This window comes from Crotalus tigris, unplaced genomic scaffold (genome assembly GCF_016545835.1).
Source record: "Crotalus tigris isolate CLP2741 ecotype Arizona unplaced genomic scaffold, ASM1654583v1 scf7180000024437.13266115, whole genome shotgun sequence".
Classification (NCBI taxonomy): domain Eukaryota; kingdom Metazoa; phylum Chordata; class Lepidosauria; order Squamata; family Viperidae; genus Crotalus; species Crotalus tigris.
Genome location: NW_024100606.1, coordinates 11,295,895 through 11,323,247, shown reverse-complemented (window position 1 = coordinate 11,323,247; position 27,353 = coordinate 11,295,895). Strand labels below are relative to the sequence as shown.

Sequence of the window (27,353 nt, the reverse complement as noted above, 5' to 3'; positions counted from 1 at the left end):
GTACACCCTCTTTCTTCATCTGGATATACTATCTATATAGTATGCCCAAGAAACTGTGATTCTAATTGTGATACTTCCACTGCACAGATTACTGTTGTCTCTTGTTTACTAATTATGATTTCATTTTTTAAAATGAAATATTTCACACTAGGTCCATTGATGTCTGGAATAAACCAGCTATGACATGATACATATATATTATGGAAAAGAAATGGTTCCTATACATAGCATCCTTCCTAGTGTCTCCTAGTTTTATTAGTTTATGATATACAGTATTTTTTACATATAACTGCTTATCATTACCTCCTTGTGGTTGTCTAAGAATTGATCTACCTAGATGTTTTAAATTAATGCAGAATTTTGTAGCAACGTTACTGTAAATTGGATATGAAACTGGGTGGCCTATCAGTTTTTCCACTAGGATATAGAAATATAGTTTTGCAGTCATCAATCAAGACAAACTAACAACGAAGCAAGTTATGTTGACTTATCTCAAGTAAGCAAAGACTTAATCATGGATAAGTCCATTTATGTTGATGTTTGATGTTGCTGGCTTACTGTAGGACTGATGTATGGTTCTTCTCAGAATTTTAGAATAGTTAAGAATAGAATATTTAAATCATAGAGTGTACATTGTGCAAGTAGAAAAGTTGTAAAATTATATCCACATCTCTAGGTAAAATTTAGAAAAAATGCCACGTGATTTTGATTAATTGTCATCAGTCAGTGTTGACAAGTCTCTCTGTGAGTTGATTCCTTAAAGTAAACCACTACTTTTTTTTAATTGATAGTACTTAAAAAGGTTGGCCCATCTTCCTGTTGGCTTTCCCTGAATCAATTGTCAAAGATCTGAGCTTTTTTATAATATGTATATTAGAAATATATCTATAGAGCAAGTAACCTTCAATAGTTCAGAAGCTATCTGTTGGAGGACAATGCTGAATCTTTATCCTTTTCCTGAGGTTTTAACATTTGTAACAATGACACAAAGCAAACACAACAAATAATCAAGTAATGTTGAAAAAGATAGTGGGCTGTGTTAGATGACTCATTTTGTACTAGAACAGCAAGGTATGGCTTCTGAAAACAAAAACAATAGTGCACTTAATCAAGAGTATAGCAGTGAATGTCCCCTTTCTTCAACTGAGAAAAATGATCTGTATATCCGAGTTTCTGTAACCTTATGTGGCCGGATGTTGGCAACTTGACAATTATTGATTAGCATTACAGATGGAAGCTATTTTGAACATATACCTATCATGAAAATGTGGGATGCACTATTCTTTCTGTACCATTTCCATTATAGCACTGCAAACTTGGTAAAGTTTTTCAGATTTGATGAAAATTCTAGAGGAGAGGTGTCTGATAGGTGGTGCTGATAGGCAGCAGATTCCCTCTAATGAGGAACAGCTTCCTCCCCATTCGATCTAAGGGCACAGAGAGCGGAGTGTAGGCAAGATCAGGAAAGGGCTGTGGGGCTACTCAAGAGAAGGTCACCCCTGGCTTTGATTCGTGCTCTTGTCCATGCCTTGCCTTTGCCTTGCAGACTGCCTTTGACCCTGTGGACTGGGTTTGCCTCATGGACTGCTTTACCTTGTGGATTTGCCTTTGGCCTTGTGGCCTTGTCTTGGCCTTTGTACCTGAACTCTGGATCTTGCCCTGTGAGCTTGCACCCACTCTTTGGACTTCCTTTGTTGTTTACTGGCTTCTGGGGACTGAGGGTGGCTACCTTGAGGGTAGTGTGGGGCTTTACCAGGCCGTTGTAGGACGGTTTGTTGTGGCCTTTAATCAAAGGAATAAAGGACTCTAGTGATGCCGGCCTCTGCCTGGGTTGTAACAAAAGGGTCTAAAGCAGCCCAGTAAGAAGAGTCCCGTGAAGAGAAATGGAGAACAGAATGGCATGTTCTGGAGTAGTTTTTCTTAAAGTTTGTGCTCTCAGGACACACTTTTAAAAATCTTGGAGGATCCAAAAGACCTTTAATTTGTAGATTTTGTGAATCTCTGAGAGGGTCTTGAATACACTTTTAGAAATAAATACTGTTCTAGAGGCATTGCTGGCTGAAAAATAAGATAGTAGAGGTCATGGTGCTGCAACTTTTTATTATAGATCCTTAAAAGGAAAGTAAATATGCTACCAACCTATTTTTTCATTCTGCTCATCTGTGAGGCATTAGAAGAAAAATAAACTTTTTTCCAGATTGCAAATACTTCTCTGTCTGATTGCCTAGAGGTGAACCTTGATTGCCTCAGGTAATCAGGCTGGTGGTTATTAACAGGCCTTATTTAAATGAATTTGTTTTCTTTATATGTTAACTAAAAGATCGCTGGCATTATCCTTTGATTTGTGATATAAAATAAAGACAAAATAGAGTACGCTATGGTTCTTCAATATAGACATCCATCTTTATAATATTTTTCTGCACTTCAATATCTGGAGCTGTCTCTATGGGAGATGAAACCAAAACAATGCTTGGCAATTTGAAAAACTTATTAGTTAGCATTTCTGATTTGTGTAAACTCTGAAGATTATTGAAAAAATAAATTTATTAGCTAGAGTTTGCAGGAGTGATGAGCAACATGGTAGCCTAGTGGTGAAGATGCTGACCTCCCACTTGGGAAGATTGAGAATTCAATCTTAGGTAGCAGCAGATGTTCCTCTTTCAGGGTGCAACTCCGCATAGGCATCGGGAAGGGCATCTGGCCATTCAGCTGTCCCAATTTTACCCTGAATCAAGGAATTGTAGGGTTGTAAAAAAGAAGAAAAGAAGAAGAGTTAGCAGTTAGCTGGTGGCAATTATTTTTGGTTTCTTTCATCCTACCTGCCCCCCCTCCTTGATTCTGGTATCAAGTCAAAAGATTGAATTTGTGTAAGAAGTCCTTTTTAGAATAACACATTGTGATGTAATTGAAGGAAAACTAGGAACTGTTCATTAAGCCCGAGGGTTTGAAGATACACATACCTTTGTATGCTTTTCATTCCTGTTCAGTATGATTCTTTCCTGGATCTGTAGTTTATTACCACTCTTACACAAATCATAGGCACAGGGACTTTTTCACATTAGTTAATTGCCTCAATATTATCGTGCATCCAGAAATACTTGATCACATGTCATATTTGATCTATGGAATACTTTCTCTCCTTGCCTTTGGCTGAATTTAAGAAATTAATCAAATCAGTGATCAAAACATGGAACGTGTTGCCCTTTCATTGCTCCAGGTTAGCCCTATTTCAAACCAAAAGTGCATATTAAAGCCCAGACCAATGTTTCTCAAAATATGGTCCAAGAATCCCTGGGGATCTACCAAAATCCTCTTAAGAGTCTACGAAATCAAATTTATTTGCCAGTCATTGAAAAATAATACAATATTAAAATCCCGTCAGACAATTGTGAAAAGTGGTAGTAGCAGTGAATGTGATTTTTTTTAATAGAGTAAATAAATATAACCCATAAAAACAAAAACTCTTTTGGGGCCCTTTGTAATTTTTAAAACTGGGAATAAGTCCTGGAAGAAAAAAGTTTAAGAAATACTGACCTAGAGGAAATTAGTAAATAAAACTCTTTCTTTTATAAGCAGCTCAAGTTGATTAAAAATCAGATTATTTAGAAAAATAAAAATAATTTATTTAGAGGTTTTATTTATCTGAATAATAAAATATTAAACAAGATGAGTGTCTTACTTCATTCTTTGTAGTGTAAAAATAGAAGAATTCTAATCCAAAGGAAAAAATGAACATCATCTGAGCAATTTTTATATACTGGAATTATATGGTTTTTTTCATACATAATATTAGGAAGAATAGAAACACTGGTTTATTTTATTTATTTATTTATTAAAATTTATAGACCGCCCCACTCCCGCAGCACTCCGGGTGGCTAACAATAAAAACACAACATAACTTAACAAAACAAACAATACAATAACATTCATCCAGGGGTCAGATTTTATAAACCCCAGGCCTGCCAGAAAAGTCAGGTCTTAAGCAGCTTGCGGAAAACCAACAGGGTGGGAGCGGTCCTAATCTCCGGGGGGAGCTGATTCCAAGACGTGGGCGCCATCACAGAGAAAGCCCTCCCCTGTGGCCCCGCGGTTTCTTTTTATTATTGTACCTTTACTGCTATAAAATTGTTTTTAGTGTATATATTATATGTATTATTTTTGTAGGTATTTTAAATTTTGTCTATTCCATGTAATGAAATTAACTAGAACTTTCCCTGCTCAAATAATTGAAAAATTTGTTTTGGAAAGAACCAACAATCCTCAATTTTGGAATTACATTTCAAAATATATATCTAACTATTTTTATTTTTCTTTATTAACATTTTTAATTAATTAGCTGATGAATATCTTTGTACAAATATATACGTACTGTACATACATACATACATACATACATACATATTTACATGTGGCTCTCGACTTACAACCATTGTTTGGTGACCGTTAAAAGTTATAATGTCACTGAAAAAAGTGACTTATGACCATTTTTCACACTTACAATCATTGCAGCATCCCAGGGTCATGTGATTTACATTTGGATGGCAACTGGTTCATATTTATGACGGTCGCAGTGTCCCAGGGTCATGTGATCCCCTTTTGCAACCTTCTGACAAGCTTTGGTGGCACTGATGGATGATCTCTGGCGGGCCCGAGACAGGGGTTATTCCTCTGTCTTGGTGTTACTTGACCTATCAGCGGCTTTTGATACCATCGATCATGGTATCCTTTTGCGACAACTTGGAGGGGTGGGAGTGGGAGGCACCATTTTACGGTGGTTCTCCTACTCTCTGGCCGGTCGCAATTGGTACTGGTGGGGGGCAGAGGTCAACCCCGAGGCCCCTTGAATGCGGGGTGCCGCAGGGGTCGGTCCTCTCCCCCCTCCTATTTAACATTTACATGAAGCCGCTGGGTGAGATCATCAGACAGCACGGGGTGAGGTTTCATCAGTATGCTGATGATACCCAGCTATATATCTCTTCCCCGAGCTCTCTCAGTGAAGCGGCTATGTGATGGGCCATTGCCTTGAAGCCGTGAGGGTCTGGATGGGGGTTAACAGACTCAGGCTCAATCCTGACAAGACCAAGTGGCTTTGGATGTTGCATACCAAGGATCATGTTAACTGTCCAGTGTTGACTCTAGCAGGGGAAAATATACCCCCTTCGGAGCAGGTTCGCAACTTGGGTGTCCTCCTTGATCCACAGCTGAAATTGGAACATCATTTGATGGCAGTGGCTGGGAGGACCTTTGCACAAGTTTGTCTGTTGCACCAGTTGTGACCCTACCTGGACCGGGAGGCTCTCCTTATAGTCACTCATGCCCTTGTCACCTCACGTTTGGACTACTGCAACACGCTCTACATGGGGCTACCTTTGAAAAGTATTCGGAGACTACAGTTGATCCAGAATGCAGCCGCGCGAGTGATAGCGGGTGTTCCTCAGTACACCCACGTTACACCTATCCTCCGCAGAGCTGCACTGGTTGCCTACTGGTCTCCGGGTCCAATTCAAGGTGTTGGTTATTACCTTTAAAGCTCTATATGGCTCAGAGCCAGGCTATTTGCGAGACCGCCTACTACCTCATAGTTCCCTTCGTCTGGTTAGATCCCACAGGCTGGGCCTTCTTCAGGTCCTGTCGGCCAAGCAGTGCCATTTGGCGGGGCCACGGGGGAGGGCTTTCTCTGTGATAGCGCCCATGTCTTGGAACCAGCTCCCCTCGGAGATTAGGACCGCTTCCACCCTGTTGGTTTTCCGCAAGCTGCTTAAGACCTGGCTTTTTCGGCAGGCCTGGGGTTTATAAAATCTGACCCCTGGATGAATGTTACTGTATTGTTTGTCTTGTTAAGTTATATTGTGTTTTTATTATTAGCCGCCCGGAGTCCTGTGGGAGTGGGGCGGTTTATAAATTTTAATAAATAAATAAATAAAGTCAAAGAGGAAGCCAGATTCACTTAACAATCATATTACTAACTTAACAACTTCAGTGATTCACTTAACAACTGTGACAAGGAAAATCATAAAATGGGGCAAAATTTACTTAACATCTGTCTCACTTAGCAACAGCAATTTTGGGCTAAATTGTGGTCGTAATTCGAAGACTATCTATAATTGTTATTGTACATGTTTATTATTAAGTTTGCCTACTCTGCCTAGTATTTCATAATATAGAACAATACAGTGTGGTAGGTTTTTTGGAAGGGGCAGTGAATTTAACCAGATTTTTAAATATTCCGGATGTTTATGAATTGATTATTGTTAAAAATGATTTGATGGTTTTAATTTACTTTTTAGTTTACTTTCAAGGCATATGCCTTAATCCATGCCACCCAAGGCAACTTGTTTTTATTCAGGAATCTCAAGTCCTAATGGTGGCAAAAGTGAAAATATTCTGAATAAGTATAAAGTAATGATATAAGAGAGCATTATAGGAAGAATTATTTATTGTTTAGAGTACTCCATTTTTTCTTTGAGGCATATATTGCCAAAGAATTGAAAAGATAAATACCAATTACTCTTCTGATAAACAAGATGTGTATAAAATAACAATATTTATAAATGTGACTAGGTCAGAATTTCTACAGCTCTTTTAATTTATTTTGGAGGGAGAATTGTTAATTATAAAGCAATATATGCTATATTTGTAGACTTATTAAATGACATAAAACAATTCAGTTGATTGCGAAACATACTTATGGTGTACACTGGATTTTGTGCAGGACTATATTTGATGAGAAGAAACTATTAGAGTTTGCCAAACTTGGATGCTACTTAGAATATGACCTTTTTGGAACCGAATTTATTTCCTATCACATGAATCCTGATATTGACATGCCAAGTGACAATGAAAGAATTTTACGGTATGTATTCCAACGCCATAACACATTTAGACTGGAACTTTTGCTGGTGATAAAAATGTCATTAGTATCCAGGTTTAAAAGGCCGCAAGATTAGCCCACCTGCCATTTACATCATCATGACACGTGTGCTGGCTGTTCATAAATTGTATCATAGTTATTTGAGGTATACTTTATAATTCATGAAGGTACATTATCTCTTTCTCAACCAGGATAGCCAAGGAAATTCTTTGATTCCTAATGGGAACCCTAAACAAGTATATAGCTTGGGAGCATAACATATCTTTGCCATTTCATATTTTGCTGAATTTGTGGTACAGTTGTCTACTTTAAAACATATAAGACAGGGGTCATCAACCCCCGGTCCATGGACCGGCACCAGTCCGTAGCATGCTAGCAAGAGAGCCGCACAAACAAACAAAGCTCCATCCTTAGAATGCAGGCAGTATTCAAAACCACACCTCCTCTGGTCCACGGAAAAAACTTTCTCCATGTCACAAATCCCTGGTGCCCAAAAGGCTGAGGACCTATGATACAAAATTTGTACTTTATTGTAAATATGTTTTCGGTAGAATACATGCATTCTTAAGATTTTAAGATCATATAAATACAGTACCTATGGAAAATTAATGTAAACACAGGACAGAACAAACTTATGAACACATGCAAAAATAAAAAGTCTCATCAGTCAAGTTCTTTTCTAGTCATCGTTCAGAGAGAAGTTGGATACCTTTCTCATGTGAAAATTTTTTCTCTCCTTTGGTAAACATTGTTAATCAAGGGGCAGAAAGAGATTATTCTTTCTAAAAGATCACCTCTACCCAATATGGAGGGAAAGCAGCCATCATAAATCTAGCATAAGCCCTTCCTACTCACACATGCTGCCCTTTATATCATTTGTTTAGAAAATTAGCATCATTCACACTGGAACATCTAATTTCACTTCTTGGTTAGGTGTTAAGGCTAGGCAGTTTCCTTCTTAACTATAGTTTACAAACAATCCTCATCATCTGCTCCTAATAGGAACTTTAGTTAATATCAGTCACAGTTAAGTCATAACTGTTAAAGGAAACATGACTGCTTAGGTAAATGGAACGTGTAGACTTGTACTGAAAAGAGTGCAGATTGTACAGGAGTTTTATATTTTCATTAGATGCCATAGTAGAAAACCATCTCACTAGCCAAAATATGGCGTGCCCACAGAGAACATTTTTATGCACATATTTACACTCCCATCATACTGTTCTCTTCAGATAAAGTGATCCATATTTTGCAGCATGCAGGAAATAAAGGTAAATCATAAAAAAGAACATAAAATAGAAGAAAGTCTTAGTAAATATACAGTGTATATAAAAAGTCTGCAATCCCTGTTAAAATGTTAGGTTTCTGAGATGTAAAAAAAATCAGACCAAGATAAAACACTTTAGAATTTTTTCTACCTTTAATATAACATATAAGCTGTATAATTCAATTGAAATAAACTGAAATCTTTTAGGGAGGAAAATAATTCATATTTTAGGGGGAAAATAACAATAAAAACATAAAATATCATGGTTGCATAGGGTCTATGACAGTTCACCCTGGCCAACTTGCTGCAGCCAACTCATCACAGGACAACTCGTTGCCAGACAAAAGTTGTACTAATAACAAAGAAATGATGGAATAGAATCATTGAAGAAAGCAAAAGGAGGGACAGAATGAAACATGATCAACAAAAAATAAAATATTTCTTATTTATTTTAAATAATTAAATGGAATTGTTTTGCAGTGAGTTGTCCCACGGCAAGTTGGCTGTGGTGAGTTGGCTGTGGCAAGTTGTCCCATTCACGGTTGCGTAAGTGTGCACACCCTTAAACTAAAACTTTGGCAAAGCACCTGTTGGTTTTAAAACAGTATTCGGCCTATTGGGGTAGGAACTTATCAGCATGGCACATCTTCCCTTGGGAATCTCTGCCCGTTCTTCCTTGCGAAAGAGGTCCTCATCTGTCACATTGCGAAGGCATCTGCTATGCACAGCCCTCTTCGGGTTGCCCTATAGATTTTCAATTGGATTCAGGTCTAGGTTCTGGCTGGGCTATTCCAAAACTTACAGCTTCTTTTAGTGAAGCCATTATTTCGTTGATCTGGATCACTGTCATGTTGAAAGGTAAAATTCCTATTCATCTTCAAACATTATAGCAGAGAGCTGAAGGTTTTGTGCCAAAATTGACTAATATTTACAACTGTTCATAATTTTCTCTATCTTGACTAAAGACCCAGTTCCAGGTGACAAAAAGCAGTCACAAAACATGAAGCTGCTGCCACTACCACGAAGGTTCATTGTGGGTGTGATGTATTTTTGGTGATTTGCAGTGCTGTTTTTATGCCAAATGTACATCATACTCAACAATGAACCTTCGTCTCATCACCATAACGCATTTTCTCAAATGAGTTTGTCAGACTTGATGTAGGTTTTTGCAAAATGTAGCCCCGTTTGGATGCTTTTCTTTGTAAGAAAAGGCTTCTGTCTTGCCACCTTACCCCACAGCCCAGACATAAGAAGAATGTAATACACAACCAATGCTTGTTAAATGTTCTTTCAGTTCCTTTACAGTGGCTGTAGGCCTCTTAGCAGCCTCTTGGACCAATTTTCATTTTGTTTTTTGATCAATTTTGGAGGAACATCCAGTTCTTAGTAATGTCATTGTTGTGCCATATTTTCTCCACTTGTTGATGACTGTCTTCACTATGTTCCATGATATATCCAATGCCTTGGAAATTTTTGGTGTCCTTATCTTGGCTGATACTTTTCAACAATGAGATCACTTTGATGCTTTGTAAGCTCTTTACTGACCATGGCGTTTGCTGTAACTGAATAACTATCAGAAAAATCCTACTAGCCCATATAAACGATCAAACTTTATATGGGCTTTATCAGAGTCACTTTAATTGATGGCAGGTGGATACTGACTACTATTCAACATCAGTTTGAATGTAATTGGTTAATTCTGAATAGAGTCACATCCCTACATACCGGCGGTTGGGTACACTTGTGCAACCATGTTATTATGTGTTTTTATTGTTATTTTTCCCCCTAAAATATTTCAGTTTGTTTTTCAATTGAATTGTATAGCTTATATGTTATATTAAAGGTGGAAAAAATTCTGAAGTGATTTATCTCGATTGGATATTTTTTACATTTCAAAAACCTCAAATTTTAACAGGGGTGTGTAGACTTTTTATATTCATTGTAGTATACATACCTTATTTTCATGTACTTTAACAAAACTAATGCCAAAATGGAAATTGTTGAACAAGTTGATTTCTTAGGTCTGGAAGAATTTTAGAACCAGGTAGCTGGGTCATATAAAATCTGTATTAGGTTAATAATATTTTGCTTTTTTTAAGGAAGTTAAAATAGGTACAGAGAGTATAGTCTCTGTTTCTCTTTCTTGTCAATCTACCCTATGATTGATGAACATGAAATCGTTCTTACATCATCTGCTACTTACTCTCAGTTTATGTGATAGAAAAGTCCTGAGAGTCAGTGTTGCAATTTCACTTTCAGCAGCCAAAGTTCAGAATTATTTTTGAGCCAATGATTATCAGTCTAACCTACTCCACACACACACACACACACACACACACACACACACACACACACACACAAACCTGGAGGCAGGAGCATTTTATGCTTCTGAAAGAAAAGTGGGATATAAATCTAATAAACTGAATAAATGTTTGATGCACCTAGAATTCTGATATGGGTCATCCTATAGTCAGTTTGTTCCCAGACAGTCCTCAGAATGGTGTTTACTGAAGGTGGGAAAAGACAATATAAGAAGACAAAATGGCTTTAATACAATTATTTATGCTAGAACTATTTTTGAGTGGCTTTCTGGGACTTCAGTTATTTATTGCAGTGCACACTGCAACAAATATTGTTTCAGTTTTGTTTTTCAGTATAATCCCCAATCAAGTTTGCTAATTTGAGAATGAGAATGGGGAATGGTTATATAATTTACATGGAAATCATTTCAAGATATGTATTGGCATAGTATAGATTTGTACAAGGATTTTGCTGTATTTTTACAAATGTTATTGAGGAGTGAAATGATAATTCTGCTATGGTGAGAAATTACATGGAGAGAAATTTATTTCTCCTTTATCATGGTCATTAGAACCAGATTGCTTTAATTGCTCGAGTTATCCAAGGAAATTCAAAATAGGTTAAACTATTACCTTCTGTAATGCTACATTAATATTTGTAATGTTCCATAGCTCACTTCTCATTTTAATGGTTGCATGGAGCTCAGTCTCATCCATCAGTAAGCATGATGGACAACTTCCATTGCTTGAAGTCAAATAGTCTGACTTTATTTATCTCACTGTGATCATGAGATTTCTTCTAATGAGGAACTGGCTATTCCAAATCCATCCAATTATCTGAAGTTCAATTATTTCAGTGCAGAAAATTGGTCATGTTCCAATTACTGAACCATGTAAACATTCCAGTATGTATTTGTTTAAATTACTTTCATATTGCATTTGTAAGGGAAAATATTCCCAAGTGTAGTGGTTTAAAAAAGAAAGACACAAATCATTATTGAACTTTTTTTGTTAATCAGACTCCTCAGCTAACCTTGACCTCTTATTCAGAAGTGTAGGAAACAATATTCCTCATAATGACTGTCATGCATCTGTGGTATTCATTGTTGTATGGCTATGTGAGATAGCTGAGATAGACTGCTTTTAGATAAATGGTTATGTACTGTTCTGGTGCACCAGAAAGTTCAAAAAAGTATGTTAATGCACAATAAAAGTTGTATGGCTGAAGGCCAAGCTCTTACTTAATATTATAGAATTGAGATAATAAGATGTATGTGTGGTAAATTTGATTGTTTTGTTAATTGTGTCTTAATTTATGATTTTGTCTTTCCCATTAGACCAAATATTTCTTCCCATTCAACTTCATTAGTTTGCCAGTTAGTTAGATATTCAGTCCAACTAAATTTAATTTCCGTAAAAGAAGTGGCCTCATTTGAAAAATACAGGTAGTCCTCAACTTATGACCACAATTGAGCCCCAAATTTCTGTTGCTAAATGAAATGTTAAGTGAATTTTTATCCATTTTATGACTTTTCTTGCCAAAGTTGTTAAGTGAATCACTGCAGTTGTTATATTAGTAACATGATTGTTAAGGGAATCTGACTTCCCCATTGACTTTGCTTATCAGAAGGTTGCAAAAGGTGTATCACATGACCCTGGGGATGCAGGGTCATGGGAAAAGTCATCATAGGTCACTTTTTTACCGCCATAGCTTCAAACAATCACTAAATGAATAGCTGTAAGTTAAGGACTACCTGTACTCTGTAAGCAAGTAGAATACTTATAAATATTCCATTAGCCCAGCGGTTCTCAACCTGTGGGCCGTGACCCCTTTGGGGGTTGAACGACCCTTTCACAGGAGTCGCCTAAGACCATCGGAAAACATATATTTCCGATGGGCTTAGGAACCGAGACACTGCTCCTCTATCCGTCTCCAGGCAGATAAAAACAACACAGAGAATGATAAGATTTAAAGCATCAAAGGAGCAACTCCCCACCTCTGAGGTAGAGCTAGCAAGAGCCATCGACTCAGCCTGCCTTCTTCCAGCCTTTTCACCAATCAGAAGCCGCGGCCCAGACATTGGCGTCCGTGACGTATCTTCCCAGGGAATCTGTGAAGCCGACGGAGCTGCTCCAGATCGCGCTTGCATGCAGTCGCTCGCGCCTCAGTGGAAGAGGGGAGATGGGCTGGCGGGGAGTTGAGGGGGCGTCAGGCAGGAGGACGAGGAGGAGGGAGGGAAGGAGGGAAGGAAGGGTTGTTAGCTGTGGAATCAGCACGCCGGAGGGCTTTGCCGAGGGGGTGGGTTCCTTTTATATTTTGATTCCCTCCCTCCCTCCCTCCCTCTCTCTCTCTCTCTCCTCCCTGCGGCCTCCCCCAATCCCCAGGTATTTTTATTTTTGGTTGGCAAAATCAGATCCGCAGTTGCTAAAAATGAATAGTGGCTTGCGAGGGAGGGGGGCTGCTGTAGGCAGCAGAAGACAGGATGGTGCATCCGAGGTGTTGTTCACTCGCTCGCCTTCTTTCTGTTGAAACCCCCCCCCCGGTCTAGATTGGAGTTGCTGCTTTGTGGGGGCATGAGCCAGGATGGCCATTTGTGGGATTGGTCTCTGCCCTTGCGTGGGGGGGGGGGGTGGCAAGCACCTTAATTGAGTCTCACTACCCCCATTCATGGGATTTTCCTCGGGGTTGCTAGAAGCTGCGCTTAAACTCGGAATCACCCGGCTGCAAGCGAAGAGAAGGGAGTTGGTGCGGGCGAGAAAGCCAGCCTGCCAGCCCAAATTGCAAGCTTCCCTTCGCCTTTTTTGTCATGAATCAGGAACAAGCCAACCTTGGGATTTTCCCTCCTCCCACCTTTCAATGGCTTCATTTTATTCTGCCTCCCACCTGGTCGGGATCCAAAGGCGAGGCTCCGGTTGGGGAAGTGTATACTCCACTGCCAAAAATTGTTAGGAAAAAGGAAATGCATTGAGAGAGGGACTTGTCAGAAAACATTTAGATGAGAATCAAGTATGCTCAATGGAAGGTGAAAATGTTGGAAGGAGGGAATGAAATAGCTGGAATCTGGGACAGCTGTAAAGTCGTATCCTTCTGTTTTGGGAAACTTCCATGAAAAAGTAGTCACGTGACCCCCTCGCTTCATCCACAAAATGTTACAGGGGTTCTGATTTTTTATTTATAACCTTTTTCCTTTCTTCCATTCTCTTGCTGCTTTTCTTTCAATTGGTCATGTGATCAAAATGTGGATGCTTGGCAACTGGCCTGTATTTATGACGGTTGCAGTGTCCCAGGGTCATGTGATTATTTTTAGCAATCTTTTGACAAGCAAAGTCAATGGGGAAGCCAGATTCATTTAACAACTGTGTTCCTAACTTAATAACTGCAATGATTCACTTAACGACTGTAGCAAGAAAGGTCGTAAAATGGGTGCAACTCACTTAACAACTGCCTTGCTAAGCAACAGAAATGTTGGGCTCAGTCGTGGTCATAAGGTGAGGACTACCTGTAGTTGTGGAATTCCTTTTGTTGGATGGTTCTATCTTCTAGAGTCTACTCTAGAGTCTGATCCTGCATATCAGATATTTACATTATGATTCATAACAGTAGCAAAATTACAGTTATGAAGTAGCAACGAAAATAATTTTATGGTTGGGGGTCACCACAACATGAGGAACTGTATTAAAGGGTTGCGGCATTAGGAAGGTTAAGAACCACCCCATTAGCCCATTTAATATTTAGGAAACAAAAGCTTTGGAGGTTTCCACTCTATAGCCATTCACACATGGCAACCCAGAATTCTTGAAAATCTGTCTTAACCATATATAAACAGACTCTGGTGTTTTATTCAGCTCATCTTGCTAGCAGAAATCTATGATTTGCTTACCTTTCTGCCTGAAGTAGTAAATCTGCTTGCTTCTCTAAGATGGAAGACTCATAAGCCAAGAATGTATTTATGCCAGCTTAATAGTAGAAAAATAACTCAGAGTTCTCAACTCATGTATAGTATTAATTGTACCACAGAGTTGTCCATTTTATTCTGCTACAGTATCACTGAAGTGAGAATGGTTATAGTGTTTATTATCAGAACAATAGTAATTCATGATTACCCGTTTGTGTAAATACTAGTCTAATTTCTTTTCAGCATTAAGAGAATAACTGATTTCAGTAAAAATACTGTTGAAATCTATTTTCAGAGATTATTTCTTTATATCACAAATTAATTTGAACATTTATTCAGAAATATTTCTTTTTTGCAGAGTTCGAATGTTGATTGAAGAAGGTTATGATGACAAAATTGTGATTGCTCACGATATTCATACAAAACATAGACTAAAGAAATATGGTGGCCACGGCTATTCTCATATTCTTGAAAATATTGTCCCAAAAATGCTCACGAGAGGAATATCTCAAAATAAAATTGATAAGCTATTGCTAGAAAATCCCAAACAGTGGCTGACTTTTAAATAAAAATGTGATCCTGTTTGCTTTGGTGAAAGTGAAAAAAATAGAATTGAAATTGGTTGAGGAAAATAAAATTATACCTTTGGAGCACAGAATAAGAAAATATGATTTGCAATGTCAGAACTCCAATTTTTTGATTGTATGATTGCAACTTAAAATAATAACAAAAATAGATGTATTTTTGGAAAAAATATGTTTAATGAAACTTCTATAATATGAAGATGGAACATATCATATGAATGAATCAAAATTATTTTTAAATGGCCTTCTATGGAATTAATTGGGTGGAAAACATCCATTTGAATTAATCAGAATGAGAGACTTCAATCATGGTCTGGCTCACAACTGAATGTAAATGCCATTGTTTTATGTTTAAGCCCTTGATAGAACTACTAGTTTGTTTTGTTTTTTAAAAATGGACATCCTAATATGAAATGCAGTGTACTTTAAGTGTATCCAGCAATTAATCTTTCCTTGCTTCGTCTCGTACATGTCTATTTATACAATCATTTGAGCAAAGCACATATATATATAAAAAACTTCACATGTGAATTGGGTCTTTCCATTTCCAAAATACAACACTCTGCATTGCATTTCAAGATGCAGATGAAGCAGTCCCTTTGCATAGATCCATCTACTTCTCTGAAACATGACTCTTCTGTTTCTTGAAATATGCATTTTAACAATTTAGAGAAAATCTCCCTATTTTTCTGTCAGTAAGCTTAAATTGCATATCTTCTCCAACAAATGGAGTTATGAGATTCATAGCTGATTGTCAGAATTATTTTTTTTAAAAAAAAAAAACAGTTCTAGTAGGCTTAAACTGAAAAGTAAATAATGTTTGTATCACCTTACAAATTGGTGGCATGATCAAGAAAATTTCAATAGGATCATCAAAGGAATATTTTAAGATCTGTTGATACGCTATGAAATAATTTCTAATGCATCACAGAGTGGATAATGACAGAATTCATTTGGTCCTTTTAAGGTAGATTTTTGCCATGAAAACTGCAGGAATTTGGGAAGTAATCACCAGGGAAGGGAGGTAGGAAGGGAGCAAGGGAGGGAGGAAGAAGGAAGGGAGATTGGTTTGGGAATCAAAATTTAATATTTAAGTTGAAGTTAAAAGAAGCTAGGGTTGTACAAACAAATAAATGAATAGGATTACACTTTAAATGTATGGTTATGAAGAAAAAGAAGAGTGAATTCAAACTAACTTCTGAATATATATATATATGGAACCTACTGGATTGTAAATAAATAAATTCCATTTCATTGGGGTTGCTCTTGGTGTGCTGAAGTCTACATATATTAATAGGATATATTTTTAAATTGATTTTGGCAAAAATTATTTTCTTGTAAGTGCATTTAAAATAGATATAACAAGCATATCAGGAGTTTACTTTTAAGGTACAGGAGAGCCAGTTTGGGTATAGCCAATAAAGGTACCAGACTAGAAAACAGGAGACCATGAGTTCTAGTGTTGTCTTAGGTACAAAGCCAATTGGCTGACCTCGGGCCAGTCGCTCTCTCAGATCTAGGAAGAAGGAAATGAAAAACCACTTCCAAAACATGGCTGCCAAGAAAATAGCAATAACTTGTCTGTGAAGTTACCAGGAACCAAGATTGATTTAAAGTATCTTCATAAAAAGATTTATAGTGCCTATTTATTTAGTCACAGCAGCACCTTCCCAGACTTTGTCTGAATTTTGAAACTAAGAAGTTATTTAGCACTTCAGTAGAAGATTACCAAAGAATTCTGTGGCTGCTGAAAACAGAATAGCAGAGTTGGAAGGGACCTTGGATGTCTTCCTCTCCAATGACCTGCTCAAGCAAGAAACCCTGTACTATTTCAGACAAATGTTTGTTTGTCAAGCTCTTCTTAAAAATCTCCAGTGTTGGAGCATCCATGGTTTCTGAAGGCAACTCCTTCCAGTGATTAATTGTTCTAACTATCAGGAAATTTCTCCATAGTTCTAGGTTGCTACTCTGCTTGATTAGTTTTCATCAATTGCTTCTTGTCCTGCCTTCAGGTGCTTTGGAGAATGGATTGACCCCCTCATGCTTGTGGCAGTACTTCAAATATTGGCATATTGCTATCATGTCATCATAGTCCTTCTTTTCAAGTATCTGGGAAGAAGGCATGATTGTCATGCTGTTGCTAAGAAAATTGCATGATAGAGGAGACTCAATCTCAAGAGAATACATTTTAACTTTTTCAAAGAATATTCTATATAAAATCATTAAATATATGGAAATTGTTTATGGAAGTATAACTGAAATAATTCATTGAGCCTCTTGATTCCACAAACATAGGCTTAAGTGTACCATATTTTAAAATCTCTTTATACATATTTTATATAATCCCATTTCATAATCTTTGAATACCTCTTTGCATTGGATTGATAATGAAACATCACATTTACAAGTTTAGCACCTAAAATATGCATTCCTGTACATAAATACTCAGAAGTAAGTCCTATTAGAATCACTGGGATTAATTTGTTGTTAAGTCAGTTAACAAATGAAGTCTAGAAGTCTCACAACTGAGTTCACAGCCTAATTATAGACAATAAGCTTTTAATATAAAAAATCTTAACATTTAAGTTAAACAAAAGATAATAATTAGAAACACTGGATTATTTGCTGGAGATTATTTGTTTTTATATGACATTTTATGAAAATGCTGTATAACAATTATATAGTATTAACCCAGATTGGGAGCAAGATTATTATATTGTATTATAAACTATTATAATACTTGACAAATGTTCAGGTCACAGTCCCAAAGATACTTGATAGCATCATGGACTTTGTGTGGCATTTTGATACAACAGAACAACAAAACACCACCATTTACATATGGACTCCCATTAAAGTGGTTTTACTTCTGAGCAGATCTGCATAGGATTGTGCTGCAAGCTGCCCCCCCCCCCCCCGATACTTCCTGAAGTGTTAAATGTGCAGAATTAGCCTGTGCAAATTAGATTTTAAAAAGCTGATCTAATCAGCTCTATCCATAACTATCAATATTATGTCACTGCTCCACCATTGGGATAGTTTGCATACAGCTGTAATTGTAAATTGAATGCAACAAATGACACGCAGGATGAAATTTATAGAAAAGAACAAACTTAAAAGTGTTGAAGAAAGCTAAATTCTTTAGTAATTGACAACAACATACAGCTAGAAAAACTGAATTCTTTTTCCCCTGAATTCTTGTAAATGTGACTCTGCCAACATGATTCAGCATTTAACTTGTACCAGACTTCTGCTCCTAATATCTACATCATGAATTCTCTTTTCGTGTCTTAAAAAAAGTAATCAAATTATATTCTTAATAAATATTAGAAATAATACCGCAACAGGGTTGTTTTTTTAATTTCATATTTTGTTTTCATGGAATGCAATTGTTTTATTATTTTCTGTCTCTTGCTTTGCATACAGAAATCTGCCCATTGACTTTATATTCATATCTGTGGACTGTTCTTACTCTATTAAACTAAATGGGACAATCTCCTGGTTCTAGAGGGGGGGGTATGCCTGAAAGATATTATATAATATTAACAATTGCATAATATTGAATCAATAACAGAAAATGAGACAATTGTGCTGTAGTTGTATTTTCATCTAAGTACAATAACAATAGAGCTAAGCTTTGAAAGAGCCGTTTCCTATTTCTAGATAGCCAAGGAATGGAAAGATTAGGCAAATATATCCCTTAGAAGGAACAGCAGAATTTCTCTTACATCTTCCTTTTATTGAAAAAAAAAAACATTCTTCACCATATACTCAGAACTGGCTCATAGTTAGCAGATAAGTGAGAAGCACCAAAGCTGATGGATGAAAAAAAGCAGCATGAAATCATAGCACATCAAAGATATTACATACTGTATGCTGAAGAAGTAATTCAGTGCCTCTTTTTTCTTTCTCTTATAAAAATTGTGATTTATGTAGGACTTTATTCACATGAACATTAACAACGACTATTTTGCTTTGGTGATAGATCACACACCTCTTACACTTGCTCTATTTTTTTAAACATCTTTCTCTGGGTTGTACAGATATGGGTTAGGTAGCATTTGGCTTCACTCCTGAAGAGTCTACGATCAGTATCCTCTGGGATTTCTTGATCCTTTTATTTTGGCCAAGAGAATCCATCATTAGAAGGTCATTTAGTTTGTGTTTAATATCAGTCAGCATAAATTATAAATCCAGAAAATGTGCTGTATTTGTTGTTGTTTCCTCCATGTGCTTTTCCACCATCTAATTTTATATAGACTTCATCTCCTGGTTCCAAATGTAGGACCACGCTGTTGCTGGCGTAATCATAGTTTTGATCTGCGTCTTGTGCAATGGCACTAGCTCGCACCTAAATAAAATACAGAAAAAAGACTGTTCACAATTTTAGTACTTGTCAACACTCAGTTATGAAACTGTATGTTCACTTACAAGTTCCAACTTATATTTTTGATATTTTTTTCCTTTATCACTGCAAACAACATTTCACAAAAGAGCCAGTTTTAGCTTAGTAACACCTAGTACAACTATCAACAAATAGCTTGTTGTCTGAATATTGCAGAATCCATCCTTAGGCAAAAGTAATTAACACTACTGAAATCTTTTCAGACTACTAACTTAACATGTCACTTGCTTAGGTTTCACATTTATACACTATTTTCTTCAAAGTTTATGCTAGCCTGTATGGAGGTTATTCTGTTTAGTTTCATATGACTTGCTGAGAAACATGAGTTGTAACAATGAGCTGGATTCAAAATAATTACTCCAAATCTCTAACCAGCTACTTCAGTGAACTGCCAACTTTAACCTCCTTTCCCAATCTGACATTCTTTAAATATATTTGAGCTTGCAAACTTAATACTTTTACAAGTTTCATTGGATTTTTCATGGAACTACAACATTATTTGTAATATATGGCTTTTATAATAATGGGAAATTTTCGAAGATAGCTTCTGATATCATATGGAAAATTATAATCCAAAAAACAACTTTATTTCACTAAATTACAATAATATAATCCTATTGATGAGTCTAAACTGATTTTTCACCAGATGAAACTAGAGGTATATCAGTATGATATTGTATATGATTCTTATCAGTTCTGTATCAGAATCAGGCCTTGTTGATAAAACAAAGGATGCAAGATTATAGAAGTGTGAAAGTAATCAGCATTTAATTCACTGATGCTTTTAGATCTGGGTCAATAAACTTTTAATGTTTTTCAATAAAAAAGATCAAATTGAAATATGGATCATATGAAAAAGTAATGTATTGAAATCACAACTATCACTATTTTTAATAATATTTTCATGAAATAAATATTGAAATAAATATTGCAGGCTTGAGATTCTAATCATATACAATTATTTAAGCTTCAAGCTCAAGATTTGTTTTAAAATATGTCCTATTGGTTTAATTATATTTAACAAATAGGCTATTTGAAACTGCTTGCACTCCTCAAACAAAAATTGCATCAGTTCATTTATATGTCCTTTAGATCCACAAATAAATATTTAACCTTTGATATATATTTTTGCAGTGCACTTATAGTTTTATCCTATTCTTTAATAGATCTATGATTTAATGATTTTGGATGTCTGAATTAAAAAATAGTTCAAGACTTGGCGTACAGTCTTCTGGATATTTTTGGAATTAGGAGAAGTAGAATAAGTCAAAAAATGTCTATGCATGCCTTTCAAAAGTATGAATGATAGGTTTTCAAATTAAATGTTTATATGTAGCCCCGTGCTAGTACAGAAATGTTAACAATGGATAAGACCTTCCACCATGCAAGATCACACAGCGGATTAGAAAGCTTAGAAATCACAGAAGCAGAAAAATCCTCTTCTGCATTGTATAGAAAGCTTCAAGGCTTATGAGATTTGTAATTACCTCAAACACGTTCTAGTTTAAGCTGCCAAAATGTAGAGTAATATCCCAAGCACTCCTATTTTTGATTCATTACTTCAGAAATAATTTACTATTTATTAAAGTGATCTGTCTTGACCACTCTTTAATCAATAAATATCAAATGGGATATTTCCTAAAAATGAAGAAGCTGGGAATGGCTGAGAACTTAGATCAATGTCTGAAATATACATTCTTGGGAACTAAGCTCTTTCTGAGATAATAATTCTAAGTAACAAAGAGAAAGTTGATACCTTTTGGTGTATGTGAATAATTATTGCAACATAAGGTGAAACAGTTAGTGCTTGCACTTCATTAGGTTTAAGTATTAAAATTATATTCCAATTCCATGTGCTTTATTTAAATATTGTTGAAATTGCTTGGTATTACAGCTAATATTGCTTCTATCAAATGATATAAATTCTATCTTTAGCATTAAATACTATTTGCTTTATACATTATGAAAAAATGGACAGATGCCTTAGAAATGCATAGTATTACTTACTGTAAACTACCACAGAATATAAACTATAAGAGAACTCAAAAAACAGTTTGATCAATGCAATAGCTTTGTATTTTAGCTACTGGGCTTTGCATCTGCATTAACCTGAATCCCATACTAAGTGTATTAACTTTATAGCTCTTTCTCTGTGTGTTTTGTTGCTGTGGGTAGATATCATAATCTGTTTTTAAAACCTATAAGGACAGCCTCAGAAGAATATTCCAGGCTGTATTGCTGTATGTTAAAGGCATCTCCAAATTAAAACAATGTTGTGTACATTACCTAAGTTTCATGACTGCTTACCTCATTGGCCTATAAAGGTATACAGGGACAGTCAAACTGCAAACAAACTAATTATGTTGTAGTCTCAGCAGTTCTATATTTATGTTAAGTATTAAAGAAAGCAATATGCTATATGGGAATCCTTTAAATATTCAATATGTTTCTCTTAAATATTTTTCTCCATGTATTTCAGCACTGATATTTTTCTTATTGCTATGCAATCTATAACACTTTGCCCCATTTTTAAAAGATAATTTGTCCACCCATCCAATAATTTGTATAGAAAATTCAATTCTCACAGTTCATTAGCTATCAATGCTATAAGATCAAATTACTGCCCTTAGAATATCAATGGATTACAGCTAGTCACCAATATAAAAAAAATTGGCTTAAGGATTGCTTATGCCTGCATAAATATGAACTGAATTCAGTACTAGCTTGATCAATATTTGCCTGTTTTTTTGGTGACTGAATTAATTTATAAATGTCTGGTGCTATGGACTTAGTCTACCTTCAAGCTAATATGAACAATTGTTTTCATACATGCCATGCACTGGATTTTGTTCTATTTTTATTCAGTCAAATTTTAAAGAGAAAAAAGTTTTCCTTGTAAACTGATGTAAATGTGAGAAATGTTATAATTAATGTTCATCAATATATAGTATTTATGAGTGACACCTTTGTTTATTTGATTATTTCTTATACTTCCATATTTTTATTTTTCATATACTAGTCAGAAGCTATAAACACAAGGTTAAAAGCCATGTATGATTAATTTATCATCCTCTGATGACCCCATCTGTAATACTGCAGTCAATCCAAAGTTGAGGTGATTAAAAAATGTTCCTCTGGTTGCAGCACATTGGTATTCTGCAAAAAAAAAAAAACCTTCAGTAATTTCAGATTTCATTATTCTTTTTTTCAGGAAGAGAATACCTTCCAATTCCCATATTTGAGTTTTTACAAGATATTGGTCAAGTGCAGGAAAACCATGCACGGTTCTAGCTATAATTTTAGCATAAATGCATAAACCAAAAAGCAAATATGAATTATTTCTGGTTTCTCTTAATCTAATGAGAGAGAAAATAGCCATTTATATTTTCAGTACAACAGTCGACACATAGTTTGCACACACAATGCTTACCTGTAAATGTAAACCTATAATAAATGTAAATCTTGGTAGTATTTCCTAGTAAGGATTGTGAAATCAATGCATTCAGTAGAAGTAAGATAAGTCTTACAAGTTGGCATTATGTCATCAAATTATAATGTTACTTTGATTTTCACTGAATTATTTGGACATTCCCTTTGCAAGGTTCATTTTCATCCATAAACCACTGAATGTTGTGGGAACAAATCTATCTAGGCATGAGTACTACTAATAATAATAAAGTTGGCAGGGACCTTGGAGGTCATCTATTTTTTTCTTAGCCATATAATTATCAATCATGCTTACACAGACATTAATGAATACAAACAATTAGCATACAGACGACATCCATAGTTAACATCCATTCATTATTGTCCACGCAAGTAAGATATATAGAACTAATACTATTGTAGAATTAAAATTTATGATTGCTAGGTTGTTCCATTTTATAAATTTTAATGATCTTTAGTATCAGTAGGGGAGGATTTCTGCTTTGACTTTTTGCGAAAAACTTGGGAAAAGCAAATAATTATACCTTCTCTTTAGAATCAAGAACATGGCAACAAAACCTAATATCTGACAAAACTTTAAGGCCAAAAAAGACTCACTAAATCAAGTGAAGATTGTCAATTTAAAATAATTGGGCCTACGTTTAATTATATTTTAGCACTGATTTCACTGAGTCTGTTCCAAGTCTTGTATAGTTAGTAAGTTAGAATTCACAGATGCCAATTCTCAGTGCACTTATTTGCAATCCCAATGGGAACTATGGCTGAATAAGCATATACAGATATTGCACTATGGGATCCTTTCCAAGCTTCTCCAGAATTTCATTTTATTTTATTTTTCTCTTTTCCATTTCTTTCGCGCTTGGTATCCTTTAATCTAAAACTCTCCCAAAAATGCACGGAAGCGGTGACGCAGGAAAAACATTTCCCCCCCCCCCCATACACACACTGGTCGCTTCCTCGCCCATTTTCTTCGTGTCTGCTATCCTAAGAAAGAGCCCATAGATTTGCGGGGGACCCCTTCGAAAACGCTGAGGTGTGCGTGGAGTGAATCCTGGGTGCACTGAAGAGGGAGAGTCCTCTCAAAAATTGGACTTCGAAGGAAAGAGGTTTGCGCGGCTGCCGCCCCATTCGACAATCATCTCAAAAAAGTCTTCCCCCCCCCCCTTCCCTCCCACGGTAAATGATAAAGGCCCCCGGGAGCATTTGGAATAATAAAGGATTCTTTGTTTCCAGTCTGGGCCGCCGTGCCAGGAGGCCCTTGGGAAAACCCCGCGCTCTAGTAAAGCGCGGTTGAAAGCCGCTCAACCCGCCAAACGTGGCCTTTTACCTGTCGCTAGCTGGGCCGCCTTGCCACCGTGTCTCCTCCTAAGCCTCCTCTGATGAGCCGGTGCTTCTAGCCAAGCTTCGCCCGCGCCTCGTGCAGACTTGGGGAAGAGACGGCTCCTCGGACAGGGAAACCGGCCTGGGATGCAAACCTCTTAAGGAAGAGAAGGACGCTCCCTAAAAGGCCCAGTTTAATCAGGCGCTCCTGGTTTCCTTTTCCCTCCACAGCGGTCTCTAGTATTGTAGCAACTTCCCCGCTGTCATGCAGGAGTCATATAAAACGCTTTTTCCTGGATGCGGCTTCTGAAGTTGCAGCCCCGCACCTAGACTATTAAGGTTTCGTCTTTTATTTCTTGCCTCCTTCCTACGAGAAGGTGGATTGCCCACTGGCCCGCTCAACCCACATACCCGGGGGTATTGGAAGAATGATTCCTTTTCCACTGGCTCGCTCCAGATTGCCTCTTTCTTTCACGCGCCAGCAAATGCTCTCAGGCAGGGCCCAGCGCCACGTTCGCCTTATAACTAAATACTTTTCCTCTAACCCTCCAACCTCGCAATAACTCTCTTGAGATTTTCCCTTCCTGCCTGCCCATCTCAGAAAACAATTTAAACTGCGCAAAGTTTAAACCATTGATCCCAAGATTGTTACATCTACCTCCACACCAGGAGTCCAAGAGTCAGTGTCAGAATAAGGCGGGTGCTGAAAAGAGTGAGGAACTATTTCTTGACCCACCTGCTATGGGCATAATGCCAGGTGATTCACGGAAGAACGAAGTGGAGTCCCTCAATCATTGCCCTTCGGATGCTACATCCCCATAATGCCTGGCATGGGCAATGGGCACCCTGCTTTGGAAACGGGGCATAGTGTGTGATACAGTTGCCTACCATTTTCACTCTTGGAGATCTCGAAGACAGCTGGAACGTATTAGATTGGGGGAAGCTCAAGTCGTGGAAAGTAGGCATCAAACTTTCCTTCGCTATTCACACACATCCAGTGAAGCCTGATTAAAGTCCTTGAGCTACTCCAGTGTACCCAGTATACACCTATACCCGTGTACACGACCACTAGCTGCTCAGTGTTCTCACAAATCTTAACACCGGCTACCCAAATAATGGCTTGTCAAAGTAATCATTTTTCATGTTAAAAAAATTGTGTGTGTGTGTGTGTGTGTGTGTGTGTAAGTTCCAAAAGAATGTATCCCTGCCCCCAAGATAGCCAGCAATCAAAAATCAAGAAACGTCAAACATTCACTGCCTTCAAAGACTGCCTTCTTGGTAAGATTCTGCTGTTATGAACCCAGCAATCAAAAGCAGAAGCAGACAGAATCAAGGTAGGCAGGTGAAGGGCCACAACTGAATTACTGTTTATTAACATTTTCACCGAAACACTGAGCTGCTGCCTAGGCCTGTCCTAATAGTCTTACTTGGTAAGTACACCAGGCTTGGGTCTAGGGTGCACCATGTCCAAGTCTCTCCTTGCCACTCTAAATTCCTACCAAGATACTGCCTTTAGGATGCCCACAGTGCCACAGGCACTCCTCTCCTTCAGTTTCCCCAGGGCCCAGGATTTTCTCTCTAAGGATACAAAAAACCCCAAAGGCTGCAGCCTTCCTGTGCCTGCAGAGAGGAACTTTTTTTTTTTTTTGCTCTTACTAGATCATCAACTTTCTAAGCTATTTTTATTTTCCTGGAGGATCTTCTAACACTTACAGGTCCATTGAGAGTTTTTCCTCCCTTAATTTTTTCTGTCTGCTTTCTCTTGTCAAACTCGGCCAGAGGCGGCTCTTGGCTAGGCGGAAATGCAACCTGCAGAAGTCCAACCAACGCAGCTATACTCCGCGCGGGCACGCGACAGTAGTTGGATTTTTGCCTCTCCAGAAAGAGCCTTTGGCCGAGAAAAATAAGACTCGCTCACTCCCCGCTCCTCCGGGGCTCATTTCTGCGCCCTGGAGCTTTCCCCGGTCCCACCTGGTTATTCTTGCAGAGGTCGGCCCACATGCTGGTGCCGTCGCCGCCCCGCATGAGCACGTGGTAGGTGAAGAAGTAGATGCCCGGGATGGAGCAGGTGAACTTGCCGGTCGTCGGATCGTAATGGTTTCCCAGGTTGGTGACGACGTCGTCGAACTTCAAGACCTCGTAACCCTCGTGCTGGCGCTTCAGCCCCGCGTAGAAGGCGATCTTGGGCACCGTACTGTAAGTGGCAGCGCTGATCGCCCCGGCCGCGTTCAGGCCAGGCGTTCCCGGGGGGCCAGGTAGACCTTGGCGCCCGGGCTCGCCTTTATCTCCCGGAGGGCCCACCGGCCCTGGCGGACCTGGTTCTCCTGGGGGGCCCCGAGGCCCGGCTTTACCCGGCCGTCCGGCCTCGCCCTTGGGGCCTTGGATGAAGGTGGGTAGCGATTGCATGAGGCCGCGATCGGGCGTGGCCGCCGTGCTGGGCGCCTTGGTTCCTCCGTAAGGGTCGCAGACCATGCGGCAGGTGCCCAGCATTTCGTAGTGCGCCGATGTGCCCGCCGAACTCACCAACACCGGGATGAGGATGACCAGCAGTAGCACCATGACCACCCCTAGCGCACCGGCCGCGATCAGCCGGCGCCTGCTGCCCACCAGGCGGCTCAGCGCAGGGCGATCCTCTTGCCTGCTTTTGGACAAAATCTTGATGGTGGGTCGGGAACCTCTTCCAGCCGAAATCACCGCGGGGTAGCCTCCCCGCGTCCGTGGGGCCTTGTCGCCCTCTTCCTCCCGTCGACCGGGAGGGGCACGGGGGCAAATCTCCTTCGCCAGATCCCGAAGCTCCGGGAGCCTTGCTCCGCGCTGCTCTTCTGTGGATGGCTCGGGTTCCCGTCTGGGGCACCTGTGGCTGCCGCTGCTGTTAGGCTGAGAAGAGTCGCTCACACTTTTATGCTGTGGCTGGCGATCGACTTTTTTTTTTTCCCCCGTCTATGCCAGCTCGAATCAACTTCCCTTCTGCTCCTCCCGGTCGCCTCTTTTGAGGTCTTCTCGCGGGTCGCGCCCCCCCTTTTTCTTCCCTCCCTCCTTTTATTTCTTTTATTTTTTTTCTTTCCTTCCTTCATTCATTCTTACTCTTCTGCAGCGACACCAAATCTCCGAGGGCAGCGGGGGAGAGCGCGTGGGAGCCTGGGAGATTCCTGCTCGCCACTCGTGCCGGCGAGAAGGAAGGAGACGGAGGTTCCTTTTCAGCCCTGGCTCGCTCGGTCGCCAATGCTGCCGGAGGGTCCCCAGTCCGGAAGCCTCGCGCGCTG

General features: G+C 38.4%; 2 protein-coding genes across 5 annotated transcripts in view; one reads left to right on the top strand and one right to left on the bottom strand.

Moving 5' to 3' along the window:
- PTER (phosphotriesterase related) overlaps nucleotides 1–16,177 on the top strand; it is a 52,620-nt gene extending 36,443 nt beyond the window's left edge. For 2 of the 3 annotated variants that reach the window (XM_039331746.1, XM_039331744.1), the window contains exons 4-5: nucleotides 6,713–6,853; nucleotides 12,376–13,128. In XM_039331746.1, coding sequence (XP_039187680.1) covers nucleotides 6,713–6,853; nucleotides 12,376–12,640 — 406 coding nt within the window. In that variant the 3' untranslated portion in view covers nucleotides 12,641–13,128. Of the gene's footprint in view, nucleotides 1–6,712; nucleotides 6,854–12,375; nucleotides 13,129–14,692 lie in introns of those variants that run through there. The other variant, XM_039331747.1, reaches the window with a different exon arrangement.
- A 643-nt stretch (nucleotides 16,178–16,820) lies between these two features.
- On the bottom strand, nucleotides 16,821–27,198 carry C1QL3 (complement C1q like 3). Of its 2 annotated transcripts, XR_005555220.1 has the most exons (3): nucleotides 26,062–27,198; nucleotides 22,288–22,479; nucleotides 19,137–19,269 (listed from the first exon to the last, which is right to left on the bottom strand). XR_005555220.1 is itself a non-coding variant. In XM_039331743.1 (2 exons), the coding sequence occupies exons 1-2, from the start codon at nucleotides 26,647–26,649 to the stop codon at nucleotides 19,090–19,092; spliced, it is 768 nt and encodes a 255-aa protein (XP_039187677.1). In that variant the 5' UTR covers nucleotides 26,650–27,198; the 3' UTR covers nucleotides 16,821–19,089. The 2 variants fall into 2 exon arrangements, 1 of the variants encoding a protein (XP_039187677.1); XM_039331743.1 differs by lacking the exon at nucleotides 22,288–22,479 and having other exon boundaries at nucleotides 16,821–19,269.
- Nucleotides 27,199–27,353: the final 155 nt, after the last annotated feature.

Excerpts from the sequence above, each read along its gene's own strand:
- C1QL3 (XM_039331743.1), bottom strand. The coding sequence starts at position 26,649 with ATGGTGCTACTGCTGGTCATCCTCATCCCGGTGTTGGTGAGTTCGGCG. Across the intron at positions 19,270-26,061 it reads ACCTCTGCAAGAATAACCAG|GTGCGAGCTAGTGCCATTGC; the intron begins GTGGGACCGGGG and ends TATTTTATTTAG.